Source organism: Vanellus vanellus (genome assembly GCF_965231255.1).
Source record: "Vanellus vanellus genome assembly, chromosome: 19".
Taxonomy (NCBI): Eukaryota; Metazoa; Chordata; class Aves; order Charadriiformes; family Charadriidae; genus Vanellus; species Vanellus vanellus.
The window spans coordinates 10538516-10554476 of record NC_138924.1 but is presented as its reverse complement, the minus strand read 5'-3'; the positions used below and the strand labels follow the sequence as shown (position 1 = coordinate 10554476).

The window sequence follows — 15961 nt, the reverse complement described above, 5'->3', positions numbered from 1 at the left end:
TTCAGCAGTACTAAGATAAATAATATTGCTTAACTGACTACAAGGAGTCCTGTATTTTCAGAGCTCAGACAAACACTTGAACAAAGGCTGTGAAGCATCTGCTCCGATATTTATTTTTTTTGCAGGGGATGGAACCGCGTGAACTCTGATAAACCAAAGCAGCATGCGACCCACCTAAGGACATCAGTTTGCTCTCTAGTCATGATTTTTAAATAAAGCGTTAGAAGTTCGAAGATGAGGTTCAGTAAGCCAGGTAACATGGGACCGAAGGTTCGGCTGCCTTAGCTCTGGGGTCACAGTGTTATATCGGCAAGAGACACGAATGGCTGGAACCAGCACTGAGGTGATGGCTTATAGCGAAAGACTAAGGAGAACAGCAGAATCTGAGAGTTTTCAAGAACTGCTGCTAGGTACCACACCCAGCGCTGCGAGCCAGAAACACCACATGCTGTTCCTTGAACCCGGTGATGCCTTCACCTGGCCCCAGATGCTGCCAGGCAGGTGAGCAACGACTTCCACGGAAGCCTACGCCGTGGGAATCAGACTGGAAACACACAGCAGGATGACAGCTTCGAATCCACCCGAAGGAAGCACTGACCTGTTAGAGATCTGGCTGCAATGATCCTGAACACCAATGAAAGTTGGATTTTGCCATTATTTTTCCCTGTTTTCCACGCTAACAATTAACAGAGAGCCCCTGCTGGATGTCCTTTTGTACAAATGCATTTTCTTTTCATACATGTTTATTTACCTTTTTTGGTCTTAAAACAAGTATCCATACATGCTTTGGTTGTCTCTGCACTTCTCACAGGCTTCAATAAAAACAGGGAAGCAGCTGGGGTTGGTTTGATCCCCACGCCTGTTCTGGGAGGATCACCACCACGCCGCCATGCCAGATGCAAATGCTGCATTCAAGCCCAATGATTAACTACAGTTTAGCAAATGAATAGAAATTTTCCTTGTGATTTTCAGTCTTGAGGTCATTTTTCATGAAATTTAAATAAAAGACTAAACTTGATTTTCCAGTATCCTTTCAACTACGCCTTCAGGTGAACAATTACATGAGCCTATGGCATGTCCTACAGACACCCCCATGTCCTGCTCAGTTATCTTTCCTCAGAGGGTTTTGTTTGTCCAGGCAAAAGGACTAAATTGCAAAAACTAGGAAAACTGATACAGTCTGTCTCAATGAAAAACATTATTTAATCCCAAAACCCCAAGAATCTTGAGTTTGTCTATTTAATCAAGCAGCCAGGCTGTCACCCATCTGGTTCAGTTTCTTTGTAAGCTCCTGAGACTCGTGAAGCGAGCAACCTTCAGCGAGAGCAGCATTTCTAGATTCTACAAATATGGTCAGAAAATTCTGATTTATATTAAATCCAGAAGCATCCTTAATAGATTTTCTAGTTTGTGGCTGATTTTGCTACAGAGACCTTGTCAACCATTGCTTTTAATTTTCACAAACAGGAAATCTTTTACACATGAACAAGGAAGTTGGAGTCTTGTCCCAAACAAAAGGCACAACTTTCCAAGCTTCTGTCAAGTTTTTATTTTCCTGAAACGATAAATCAGCAAGCATGGATGACTGCATTTTACTAACTTCTTGCTTCAATTTACTGGACCTAAGGGAAAAAGCGTAACAAAAGCTGCAATTAACACGTACGCTGATGCTCCGGGCCCTCGGCCAGCCGGGGCAGCTGTGCCCGCAGCCCGTGCGCTTTCTCAGGACGCTTCACGGCCCCGATCTGCAGATAATGGGTAGATCTCGGCTATAGAGAAAAGCAGCGACGCAATCTGCTGTGCCAGCCACAGGGAGGGTGGGGAACAGGACAATACGCTCCGGCCATAACCAGCAACTCCAGAACCGATGCAAACAATAGGATGAAGACGAAAAATATTTTTGGAGTTGGGCTTTTAAGATTTAAGAGAAAACGAGAGTGGCCAACTCCTTTTGGAAGCAGGGCATTTGCAGAAGGTGGTGCATCCATGCTTGCCGTCACGCTGGGGGAAATAAGAGTTCTTTGCATAAGAAGGTCCTTTCCCTGCTGGGTCTCATCCCCTCCCAGGAGAAAGGCCAAAAGCCATTGGATTGATGGACTTCACTCAAGGTTTGAAGAAAGGCTACCCAGCTACCTTCAAGCGTAGGCCACGTCTTTTTAGCACTTCAGACGCACATACAGCACAGCTCATTTCACAATTGCTCCTCTCTCACAAAACGAGTTCTGCTAATTTCAGAGGCCTCATCTGAGAGTTGTACAGTTTTGATCAGGGAAGTAAAAGGCATTCAACAGCAGGAAACGGCTGCAGTTTATTGGCAGAGATATGATCCTTTCAGCTATTCAATGGCCTTCAGTACACGTCTGAATCAATAGAAGCTTTACTACTGAAAACAGCACGTAGGAACATCTTTGGTAATTAGAATTTTTAATTTTTTTTAATTGTACTTTCAATACCTAAAAGCCTTAACAGAGGAAATTAGTGATCGGAACAACTATAGATCATATGATTTGATGCAAATTAAGTTTTCAATATTGAAAATGCACAAATGACACTCTGGAATTATCACACTTGTGACAAACAACCACTGTGAATGCTCCAAAACTTTATCACTAGGCAGTAAAGATGACTGCATTGAGTAAGTGTCATGCGTTAATGCTGCACATATGCTCCAATTGCAGCTGGTAAATATAGCAAGAGGTGGTTTCATTCCCAGAGACACTCACTTCTCCAGCATCATCCTTGGTGATAGTGATGCATGCTAATCCTTGGTTAAATACCCATTTAGCATCTTCAAGGGCCATAAAATAAGAACAATAGTTCATTTCCAGGTAAACATAACAACATTGCTTTTGGAAACATTCAAAAAACAAACAACCCAAGCGATATGTGACTCCTGATAGACCAGCTTACTGCGGACTTTGGTCCAGTTGCCAACTCAACCAGATTTACTTCCTTTTTGGAAAAAAGCGTGATTGTAATTGCAGTAAGTCTCTCATAGTCACTGTCTGCTCGAGGAAATGTCTCAACACTATACACAATCGAGAAGAAAATACGTGAGCAAATGCTCATAGATGTAGAAGCAGCACAGGAACATTATCAGAACACCAAGACTGTACATAAAGTACCTTCAGATCCGTGTTTCAAAGGCACTGCTTCCAAGAGCAAAACTTTCATGTACGTAAGAGATCATTTCACTTTTGAAATGGATTGTTTTCTAAGAATAAGTGTCATTATTAACAACGGCAATACTGAACAAGGGATTCAACTGAGGAAATATCAGACTTACCTTTTGTAAACAATAGAGGAATTTCAGGTGAAAACACAGTTCAGGCACAGTCTGCTTACCAGTTACTGGAGTTCCCGTTTCCTTTCTTTTCTGAAATTCCATGAACCAACAACTGGATTCAGTTTGTGAAGTTTTATTTTACTTCTAAACTGCAATCCACCTGCAAACACACATCTCCAAGGAACAGCAGGATCAATTCTGACCTCTTACTCCTGTATGTTTGTCTGAGTTGTTACCCCTCCAGTGACTAAGTGAAAGATTTTCGCCTTTGACTTTCCACTTTTGTTAGCCTTAAACCTTGCATCAACTAAAACCTAGCGGTAGGATACATCTGAAACACACTGGCATGCATTAAAAGAACATCAACAAACATATGCTTCGTGAATGGAAAAGATTCTAGAAGAAATCTCATATTTGACGCCAAGTAAAAGGCCCAAATATTTTCTCAAAGAGAGTATTTGCTTTCTTCCTTTCATTTTAAATCTCGGTGTTATGATCTGACACATGTAGGGAGTGCTTCCTCGATAAAAAATGAGCCAGATCTCCAGTAGAATTTACCTCACTAAACTCAGGTTGTATCCTGCGCAGAACTTTCCCACAGACTTTTTGCCATTAGCATTAACCTCCCAGTTATTTGGATTCATGCTGAAGACTATCTTCCTAAAAAGCCACAGTCAGTCTCTGTTTATACCAAACTCCATCTCATTTCTGCAGGTGGTACCAGAAGTTTTTTTCCTTCTTAAAGAACCCTAGTGCCACATTTGCCACAATTTGTAAAGAAAAATAAGATGTACCCAAACACGTCACCCTCTGCACTGACCACAGCCACAATCCAGGGACCCATCACGTGAACACAGGTGTTCTTTCCACATGTCAGATGGAGCACATGATCTCCTTTTTTTCCAGCCCAAATTATTCTGTGATTTTACAGACTTAACAGGTTACAAAACAACAGTGGAGGAAGCGATGACCGCCTGTGCTGCAGCCTGGGACTCTTCCTTTAGCGAGAGGAAAGAATTTCCTTTGCTGGCGAACGCAGCAGTTTCACTCTCCACCTATGCAAACTGCTGTCTGGAGACAACCGGGCACCTACACTGAAGCAGCACAGACACATTATTTCTTGGCCTGTATTACGAGCTATATTTATTTTTTAACTTGCACCTTTCCCTTTGCTTCTGTGTCTTTTGTATGAATCATGTTGAGAGCGCTGTTTCTATCTGATGGAAACAGATGTTCTGCTTGACCCAAAACGCCTGTTGATACAAGAACAATTAAACAAAAGCTTACATGCAGAGTTACTGTCATTTACTTCAGATTCTATTATAACATGACAAATTGTAACTTTAGAAATTGTTCCCCCCGGTGAGGCAAAACCCTGCACTAATAAGCAATATGCAGATGATACCCACTGCAGATCAACTTTTATTTCCTCATTTTAACAGGTTAAAAATAAGTTTTGTCGTGGGAGCGCATTCCGAATCCTGAACTGGGGCTCCTGCCAGTGGAGTGGAGGAGGCGGGCAGTGCCGCCGCGTGGCTGCGAGCACCGCTGCACTGCCCGGGTCGGCTGAGAGCAGAAATTCAGCACAGGCTGTTCAAATATTTGTCTCATAACTTCCTATCAAACCCTCCAATGATGGAATCTTTGCACAATTTTCTTATAATCCCATTATTTCTGGAACATTTTGAAGCAAAGTCTTTTTTTACCTATTTTTCTGTTAAACTCAGAAGGAGCCTTATTTACCACAGCATGAGAACCTAGAATAAAATTATGACAGCTCAAATTTTAATTGTCCAAGTATACACACACAAAAACTAAGCAATTAAATATTTAAAAAGCCATTTAATTTTTTATTCCCACTTTAATAACCTGCAGAAGGATTCTCAAGGGTAGGCAAGAAGGGATCCCATGTGCAGCCACTGTGCTTCTAAGTCATCACTGATCTCACTTCAGATATATCAAAATTACACCACAGAAAAATGAGAGAACCGCTGAATTAATGTGGCTCAGTGCACTCGCTCTTCAGAATTATGTGTAAGAAGGAAAAGTCTCACTCTGTCTCATGTACACAGGCAGACATTTTAAATAGGATTAAACGGACCAATTCTAAAAAAAACCTGAACAGAATGTTCTTAAAAGAAACACTAAAATAACTTAAAACCAAAACTTAGAAGGTCTGAAATATCTTAGAACTACGTACTACGCTCGACAAACTGCGAAGAATTGCTGTATGCTTACTCACACATTCCAATTTTTTTGATTGACAAATCCATTTAAGGTTAATAAAAACAGTAGTGAAACTTCAAAGCAGGAAAACAGCTATTAAAAGTTATCTGACAAGAGGTGACACTTCATCTGCATCCACAGTATTTAATTTGTTTGAATAATATAGTTACAGATAAACAGGTTCACTCCATATACAATTACCGATACCTTTTTTTAATACAGCTCATATTCCAGTACATCAACACTATTTTATTTACAAGGTATTTATGTACATTAACATCTTTCTAAAGTCAGTGCATTTTCAATAAGTTTTATACAATAATTTACAAAGTGAATGTAGTTAATAGTTAACTTAATAAATTTACTACTAATTCATGAATTAATTTAATTTAAAAAATTAATTACAACCAATGTAACAAACACAGAAGATCAAATAACATTAGTAGATTGTGCTACCTGCTTAAATAAAACATTTTAAAGTAAATCAGTTGAAAAAATCTTTCACTTTTCATGGAGTTTGCGTACAGAGGAGTAAACAAATGGGTATCGAAAAAGCTTCTAACCTAGAAATTCACAAGTCATGTTTGCTTTTCTTCAGTCTCAATGTTTAGCCCACTTTAAAGATAAAATACCAAACAGGAGAGGGAGCAACACCTCACAAGTAAGACAATACTTACTTTGGAAGTGCTCTGCTGTCCTCAAAGAGGCACAACCGCCAACAATGGCAGGGAGGTGTGTGCCTGAGTAAAGACAGCAACATCAGCTGTTATAATTTCTTAAATGGACAAAACTCAGATATTTCTGGAAATTATAAACTTACTGGTAGGTTTGGCATTCTCGTAAAACACATTAAAATGAATCCAAACATTTACTTCAGAGATCAACCGTGTAAGTATCAATTTTGTTAGTGAAGACAGAAAATCTGAAGAATTTGGAAGATGATGTATGACAAAATTAGTAAGCTGCTTAGACTCAGCTGAAAAACAAAAGGCCGAAGAGTGAATCTTCATTCAGATATGCAAACAATTTAACACTGAAAATGTTTAAAGAAATGCCTGCTCAAAAACTAACCATTTTTTTTCCAGTCTCTGCTAAGTCTCAGTCATGCTTTCCTTCATGCAATAAGCCCATGGATTTAAAAGAGCATGTTGCAAGAGCACGGAAAGCAATTTGGGTTTAATTGCAAGTATATGAATAACCTGCCACAGAAAAGAAAATTTGAAAAGGCAACCAAATTTTGAAAGAAAACAACAAAAAAAAGCAACTCCATTAAATTATGAAACCAATAAAAAAAAACCCCATCCATGAATGCTACGATAGCTACCTGACAGCCACAGCTTCTTATTTGTTTGAAATACACAGTGGATAATTCACAGCCATTCACTCCAGAGCCCTTACAACAACAGAAACAAACTATGGTTTTGAATTTAATTATAGGAATTTTCAAAAGTGCAAATTTAAAAGCAACACCAGTCATGAAACATAAGCTCAAGCATCTTTCCTTCCAAAAGTTGGGAACATTTTGTGCAATGTGCACATTTTAAGACACCATGCGTGTAATCACAACTACTCTCTTCAACCTGAAGTTTCTTCTTGAGGCATCTCCAAAGTTGGAGACAGCACTCTTCAGGCAGAAAAGCCATTCCTGAAGCATGTTGATCCGCACAGCCAACACGGGGAGAAAACATGAGTATAATAAACCATTCAAGTGTAGAAATCAATCTCTTCTCAAATTATGATTTGGTTGTGCTCCCAACATACAGAAAGAAAGCAACTGACACACATTAGTGGTGGCAAAACTGGAAACTTCTCTTACTTTTGATGATAATTCTTTGCGTTTGTGCACTTTTCATTCTCTTGCTTTCCCTGTTTTGCCAATAAAATGCAATAAAACTGCAGGAAAAAGGAGGTAGCAATATCATGTTGTCCAAAGACAACACTATGTTTTTTTTCCCCGTTATCTTAAACCTAAAGAGAGCCTTAGGGGTTTGTTAGAACAGTTGGTAAACTCTACACTACTTTGTTTAGCTCTTACTTGGACTATTTAATTTAGCTCTTATTTGGTCCTCGTCGGCTTTTCTCAAACCATTTTATTTAAAGGCCAATGGCAGTCTCAGCCTGATGTCTAACATCAGAAATGTTTAGAGCATGTAGTGAGATAACAGAACAAAACAATACTATCTTTATATTAACTGCTATTTAATTAGGGTTTTCTTTTTGTGCTTTCAGATCACAGGGGACAATAACTACACTTAGGTTAACTGTTTCAGTAACATTTACGCCAAACGCAAGTCTCAGGATGTTATCCCTCACACTCTCAGAACAGTTCATGGAAGATCATCTGCTTACTGTAACACACAGTACTTCTTATAATCCGACTCGAAATCTTCATCCATGCTGCTTGTGTCTGCCATCTTTTTGCCGTCTATCTTTGGCAGAAATTGTGCATAGTCTACCCCCTGCTGCTCATAGAAAAGAATGTAGGCAGAGTCGGTGTCGATTTCATCAGGATGCAATTCCTGAGAAAGAGAAAAACACGGTCTGAAATACGCAATGGGACAATCGTGTTACTGTCACAGAACTTAAAGCACACACAATTGCCCTAGAAACAGTATTTTTAACTGGCTGTTTACAAGAAGAATAATCACATTTTGTGTCTCCCTTATTACAGTTATCAGGCTCCATTATTTACTTAAGTATGACAAATTTTATAACAATAAATGCAAATACTTAGAAACATTGGAACTTAATTGTTCAGTAATTGAATACAAAACTGCTAGCATCATGAAAAAATATTCTTGGACTTCCATTTTTAGTAATTTTTCCATCTTTGTACAAAATAAGCATCTTTTCTTTACCATGGTAACAGCTAATGAACAGATGTTAACTTGAAAACAAACCTCATGTACCATTTCAGTGAACAATTTTAATATTTATCTGATGCAACTTTTGAGACGCTTATGATTTCAAAGAACAAATCTCACCAAGTGTAAATTTCTTTGGCTTTAGGTAACCAAGACGAAAATTATTTGCTAAAAAAATGAAAGATTTACCTTACAGCTACTGTCGTTGTAGCAGTACCACTTGTTGTTTGGGTTTTTGGCATAAGTGACATAATGACCCCCTCCCATAATTCCTGAATGGCACTGAAGAAAATGAAGAAGAAAACAAATTCTGGATCAAACATCAAACCTCATAATTCAGAGAATAAATGGTTCACAAATTCATGATCTTTAAGTGAGTGACAATGGTTCAAAACGATACATCTGGAGCCGACTAAGCTTACGCACTCAAGCAGGTGTGAGTGTCATCATGCAGACATATACTTTACAGTTGTACTCAGTTTTATGGCAACTTTATTTTGCTGACAATGGCTCTACTTTGTTCTCCTTCTCAATAGATCCCTACTTTTTTAAATGAAAACAACAGAGTAAACGTATTTAGTCAAAACAATGCCACGTAAAGATAGTTTACGTGCATAAAAAGTCAACTTACCGAAATTGCATATAGATTGTAAATAGGGTTAACACACACTTCTTCTCTTTGGTCATCTGTAATATCGTCCTCACTGTGGTTATCAATTTGACCGTTGATACTGCCATTACTGTATGCATTCTGCTCACAGATGTATCCGTTGGCTAGAGTCATCTCACTGTCCTGAGCAGTATATAGTTCACTCTGGCTACCACCCAACATCTGCCCTCTAGTAAGAGCATCGCCTTGATCAGAAGTAAGTCTCTGTTCCTGGTCAGTACCGTTCTCTTTACTTGCATCCAAATTTTCTTTGCTACTTGACAGTTTGTTTTTACCCAGTTGTGGTAGCCGCAGACGCCCTTTACCTCTTCCTAAAGTCCTTGGGCTACTATTCGGGCTACTGTTTTTACTTGAAGGACAGCTGGTTCCACTCTTCCTCCCCAAAGACGGAGATGCTAAAATAGAAAACATGTAGACTACTAAGATATATAGACTGTGTGTTTAATTATTTTTTTTAAAAAAAAAAGTGTTTTTTTTTTTAATAACCAAACAACAAACAACACTGTTTCACTGCAACTAATGAGTAGTATATAAAAGTAAAACTATCTTTGTGCACACACATAAACTGAAATTTAACTATTTGATGCTGGAGCACATTCCTCACTCTTAGTCCTGCCCACTTATACAAGCAGACAGTGCCAGTATTTGTTGTCACTGAGTAACTTTTTTTCTTTTTTCTTTTATGGTAAAGCTTCACTAAGCTTTCCAGGACAAACAACAGAAATTAGTATTTCAAAATAAATGCAGTGCTTTGGCCAAAGGAACACTAATATTTTGTTCATAATATAAATTTCTTTTTCCCTCTGAGTATTGACTGGAATTTTCCCTAATTATTACTTACCTTTGATATTATTCAAGACAGTAGTGTTAAGGGAGGATGGACTTCTGTTCAGTATATCGCCCTCTCCTGCTGTGTAAGTGATCTGCAGATCTATTTTTCTAGACTCCCCTTGGAGAGTCCGGGGTTCAGGAAGGCTGTCAACCTGGAGCGTTAGCTGCTTTCTTTGAAAATGACTTGGATCCCTTTGTACCAAAAAGGCACTTGGGTCAAAATTTTCTCTAGGAAATTTAACAATTTTCTGCGATTTTATCCAGCGGCCATTTACAAACTGAAACCTTTTCAGGTGTATGATCTAAGGAAAAACATGTCAGAGAAAATTAAAGGAGGACAATTACATCACAGTGAGTAAATTTCACTATTTAAAATATTTTTCCCCGAAACACACATATTTTATCATATGCAAATATAAAACAGTAACAACACTGTAATGTGACAATTTGGATTTGGGGTAAAATACAGAACTAACATTTTCATGGGGAAATGATGGAAGAGATTGCTTCAATTCAGTGATCAGCACTGTGTGTTTTGAATAACATACCAAATTTGAAAAGCGACAAATGCAGGTGTTGCACAACTAGACAGAAGATCATGTTGCTGGAAAGACTGCCTAAGCGTGAATTCTATGTCAGGACAGATGACACTGAATGCAAAACACCGCTATTTCCTGCAATGTATCAGCTAACAAGATTCAAAAGAATTTGAGGTTTGTTTTATTTGCCTGCATTCAGTGCCCCTCCTGAGACTGTGAAGAAAATCAAATCTTATTCAGAACAAGGAGCCATACCTAGCAATTCAAATTTGTGATCAACGTACTTTGGTTTTGTTGCTATAGAGGAAAATAACAGAAGGTCATACCAAAATAGGGGGAAGTCTCCAAAGATCCAGTTTTTTGGTGGCCAAACAGTGGGTCTTGCATTTGGAACAGTAGTACATCTCATCCTCCCCCAGTTCTTCCTCACTGGTGAAGGCTCTAAGACAACTATCCAGATTGATGGGCTCTGCTTGAGCTCGTCGGCTTTGTTCAACGCTTTCATGTTCTTCTACAATCTAAAGTGAGATAAAACTGCATCTGACTTGGAAACATAGACAAACTGCTCAGAGGAAGGCTCTAGGCACAGTATCATACAAATAACATCATATAGTTATTTAGAATTAAGACAAGAACTAGATGCACTAAGTTTTAGTAGAAATTTTATTTCCATTATGAAGAGGCAGACATACAAATAATGCACTATCCTTATTCTTGGGTTCTGCTTAAAAAAATATTCATAAAGCACAAGTTTATAGATTTGGCTCACAAGCTTGAACAGCTATTCTAGATTAACTCAGCTATAGGCTTACCTTTAGATATGTTTTGTTGACTCAATGAGGAAATACATATTTCGTAATATTTGCGGAGACTAGATCAACAGCAACTCACAACAGCCAGAAAATACACCACTGTGGTTTCTTAAAAGCTTTCCTTCCCCATTATGGTCACTTAAGAAGTCTAACATTAAAACATTAATTTATGCAGAATATACTGTTTGATGATTACTGACTTTAGTTTAATAGAAAATGGACAAAAGAAGCATCAAATTAAAAGAAAAATACATGGTGAAATGGGTTGTGCTTCAGAGCTATTAACAAACAAAGGGTTTGCATTGAAATATTACCCGTTCTTGCGATGTCTGGTAGCGCAGATGGAGTGCTGTTGGATCCCAGTCCACAGCAATGTAAGCATTCCCAACACAAGCTCTATCTTCTGTGCACTCGATTTTACAGCCACGGCAAAATCTAAATCAAAGAGTAAATTTCAGTAAACTCACCAGTAACCAAGTTTTACATTACTTCTCACTCCAGTTCTGCTCCTTAGTTTGTAACATCTGCACCCTCAAAGTTTCAGGCCTTGCCTTCGGTGTAAGAGAGGCATTTTTATGAAACAATCACCAGTGTCAGTTTGCTACTTTACTACAAAACTTTAACAGAGATGAGAAATTAAAGCAGTTGGGTGAGCTCTACCATCTACCTGCATAGAATGCTGAACAATCCTACCTAAAACACCAAAAAAACTACAATGCTTTGTCTCCACAAGTATTTTACAACATGATAGCTAACGTACTTTATTTAGCTGTAAGGGACTTTTTTTTCTAAAGGAGTATACGGTCTGAATACCTGTCAGCAACAGTCTGGAATTTTCGTTAGCATGTCTTTGTTTCGGGAAAATTTCAAGCATATTTCCAGGGTGAATTTCTTATTGTCCATTTTAGTTCTTACTCTTCAAATGGCACAGAAACTAGCCAGGGTAGGTGACTTATGTCTAAAAGTTTGTTTTTGTATGAAAACCCCACTAATCATCTAAATATGTACACACATGCCTGCGTATATACACACACGCACACAGAATATTGTAAGGGGTTAAGAGGTTTTTGATATTGTCTGTCTCCTAACTGAAAGTTTCTGTGTCAGCAGAGCTTTCAGCTCTCCAAGTCATAAAAGCTATTCTACAGTGAAAGTCTGCCACATGAGGGTTTTGGTTAAATTGGATTCTAGATTCTTATTGTTTGGTATTACCTCTGAAGTCTGAAACGTATCAAAACCACATTACCATAAGTTACATTTCTGCTAGGGTGATTCCTTTCCTTAAATCTAAAAAGGACAATTTACCTGTACCATGGACACCAAGCACAAGAATTTCCATCCTTCTGAACTACCCTCAGGGTGAACGGATACTGATAGCCCATGCTGTCATCACTGAGACAGAAGAGAACGCAACATGAAACACGAGCACTCATTCAGACTGCCAATTACCTTCTTTCACCAGGCTTGCTATGGTTGTTTACGTTAAAAACCACCACAGCCCCCCCCCCCTCAAAATTATAATTTTGATTAGATTTACTATTTGAACAAGACCCGCCTTTACATCACCTAAATTTGTCAGATATAATTAATTATCAATCACCGGACAAGAATGAATCAACCAATTTGTGTAAAGCCAACTTTTAAGTGCAGCTAGAAGGTACACTACATTTAACTGTATTAAAAAGGATCAGAAGTTATTTTTAATTATTGCCATTATAAATTGGTGGATTATAAAATGACTTCTTGCAAAAATAACACACTAAATGGAATCTGCAGGCAGAAAGCATTTGGGGTAAAAGTGCACACAATTGTTCCTAAAGATGTTGACATTTCAAGCTTAATTATATGTTAAAAAAATATATTCATTCAACAGAAGTATTATGAGAAGTCAAAAATGATAAAGATGAATAGAGTTTTAAACCTCGTAAGCAAGTCTACGCCACTGTATTATGTCATTCAAGGCAAAGACTGCGACGCCAAACTCACCAGTCCTGTGCATGATTACTGGCTTCCTGTGGCGGGAGAGGGCTGGCAAGCCTGGAAACCTGAATCCACACAGCATCATACAGGTCTTTTTTCCGTGTATGAACTGTACAAGGGACAATTAGTGGCATTCCAAAGAGACTAGGACGATTCTTCTGAGATGAAAGAAAATATAATTCCGTCCGCATCTGCGTATATGAAATAAAAGAATGACTCAGATATAAGTATGCATTAACCCACGTTACCATAATTACTAGGGTGCTGACCTTGTTACTTATTTCAGGCTTTGGCAATTAAAATAAACCATTAATTCTATTAAAAGTACTCTGCTTCAGCCTTTTTTCCAAAATTAAATACTGTAAATTTTGATCACTGACTTGAAAATGCCTGAAAACTTTTTGTATTTTATGACATTATGGCAGCGTTACTTAGGCATTAGACCACATTAGCATGAATCTGTATTTCAACCATGTACAATATTTTATATTTCATATGACACATATTTCTTACATTTCCCACCACATGGTAATATTGTAATGCAGACATGCACCTAATGATGCTCATACCTGTCCCAAAACAACCTCTACACTACGCAAGCTTACGTTTGCTAAAGAAAAGCTCTATGTCCAAAGGAGGGACTACAGATTGTACGCAACTTGCTCCAAGCAGACAAACTAACCTTCATACTACATCGCCCTTTTATAAGAAAGATTTAACATGCCGACTTAATGACACTGAGGTACAGCAAACAGCTACCACCTCGCATAAGTTTTATACAATTAACTCTTTCCATTGATAAGATTTTTGATAATGACAAGCGAGGATTCTTGGAATGGCTTCCACAAACAACTTTTACTGGTTTTTAAGCTGTATAACTAGCAGCTTGTAATGGCTCAAAAGCATTATGCCAATCCCCTACGAGATTCTGCAAAATTTGAATCAGGATAACGGTGATGACAGTGGTTAGTGGCCACTACTTGAGAGAATAGATCAAAAACACCTCATACAAACACACAGGAAAGAAGGGAGTTAAACGGCCTCCCGGCCCACGTCCACCAGGTTCTAAACATCAACAGACTCCAAAGCCTGGACACGGGGCACACAGAATGCGTGGCTCTCTGAGGTGTTCAGTCATCCAGCTTTGACATTTAGACTTCAACTTAACTACAGATGCTTTTACAAAGAGTAGTTCACGCTAACAGAACGACCCAGGAATGTACTATATATCTTCACTCTGTTTCCATGTAAGAAATAAGGCTTTTCTACATAATGGGAGAGAAATGCATTTCTAGTAGCTCCTCTAATTAGAATTTTTTTCTGCTCAAAGAAACTGGAACATTTAATCAGGGAGTCAGCAAGTGCCCAAGTATGCATCTCAGCATTAGAGAACTGGGCAGCACGCCAGTACTAAGGAAAGAAAAATACACCAACATTAGACATTGTGATTTAAATTTACAAGAGTTGTGTTTCTGTAGAACTTGGTGCTCACTTGAAAGAGAAATGTATTCATGCTCCCTCTTCTTAACAAATAAAGATTAATTTATCATATGGACCTTACAAAATCCTCGCTGACTTTCTCTCAAAGTGTGTTATGCAAACAATTTATAACAAATGCCAAATCTACTAACCATTTTTCTGTGGACTGCAATTATATACCCTGTGCATGGACTATCGGAGAGCAAGGGCACGTGACCGTTGAGAGTCCAGTTGGCAAGGTTACGCTCTGTCCCACATGGCACTACAGTATTTGGCATTCCGTTTGGAATGAGGGTTGGTTTAGGAAGGTCCCCATTCATCATTATGTTGGGTGTTCCATTAGCTGACGGCCCGGTTGAGGCATCTGTAAATAGACAATTACATTCTCAATTATCTGCAGTAACCAGAACTGACCACAAGATTTTTATCCTTTCCATTCTGTTCAATGCCTTTCATGAAATATCATCTAATCTCCTTAAGACCAACATCTAACCTTTTATTTGCCTAATCTTTGCAAAATCAGAGCACACAAGAGCAAAGAATAACAGAGGGGTTTACAACCCTTATGTGAAACCACAAACAATAAAACCAAAACCAAACACCATGCTTCAAATTTTTTACAGGTCCTGCCTTAGAGCCAATCCACAAGGAATAAATATTTTGTGTGTTTCTTGTGTCTTTAACTAAAATAAGTATATAGCAAGACTGCTATCCTGGGCAGGATCCCACAGAGGATCACAGACCATCAGGCGATACTGAGACTGCTCACAGCTTCTTTTGTGAATCAGAACTCTTATTTGTCTTTTCTTTAATCCTCACTGTTTACTTATTACTAAGGAGTAAGGTCTTCTCCTGAATTTCTCCAGTACCTAAGCACTGTGCATTTTAAATGAACAGAAAAATAAATAGGTTTTCTTTTACCTGTCTGCACAGGACTTGATGCTGATGTAGGGGATCCTGGAATTGGTATTTCAAACGCGCACAAAAACCCACTCACTGATAACCGGACTTTCTGGTTGTCTTGAGGAAAGTTCTTCAGTAAAAAAGGGAAAGTTAGTCAGACATGTATATACTTCTACCTGTGACTCCAAACATGTTTTGTTCTTTTGAACACAGTGTATCTGCCAGCTCATCTCTCCCCTCCCATCTACTTTCTTACACCTTTCTGGAAGGAAAAGAAGAAGCCAACAAGCACACCCCTTTGCAGATCTCTGCAGCAAGACCTGAGAGTTATTAACGGTTAACAGACTGAGAGCACCTAGTTCCAAGCAGTT

At 38.5% G+C, this 15961-nt stretch overlaps 1 protein-coding gene across 1 annotated transcript in view; it reads right to left on the bottom strand.

The window, feature by feature from the left end:
* Positions 1–5029: 5029 nt before the first annotated feature.
* The window catches only part of USP32 (ubiquitin specific peptidase 32), a 79057-nt gene continuing 68125 nt past the window's right edge, over positions 5030–15961 (bottom strand). Inside the window, exons 25-34 of the mRNA XM_082493330.1 lie at positions 15609–15720; positions 14840–15051; positions 13215–13399; positions 12534–12620; positions 11543–11663; positions 10743–10934; positions 9888–10179; positions 9008–9441; positions 8566–8658; positions 5030–8031 (exon numbers count right to left, since the gene is read on the bottom strand). Coding sequence (XP_082349456.1) covers positions 7858–8031; positions 8566–8658; positions 9008–9441; positions 9888–10179; positions 10743–10934; positions 11543–11663; positions 12534–12620; positions 13215–13399; positions 14840–15051; positions 15609–15720 — 1902 coding nt within the window. The 3' untranslated portion in view covers positions 5030–7857. The remainder of the gene's footprint in view (positions 8032–8565; positions 8659–9007; positions 9442–9887; positions 10180–10742; positions 10935–11542; positions 11664–12533; positions 12621–13214; positions 13400–14839; positions 15052–15608; positions 15721–15961) is intronic.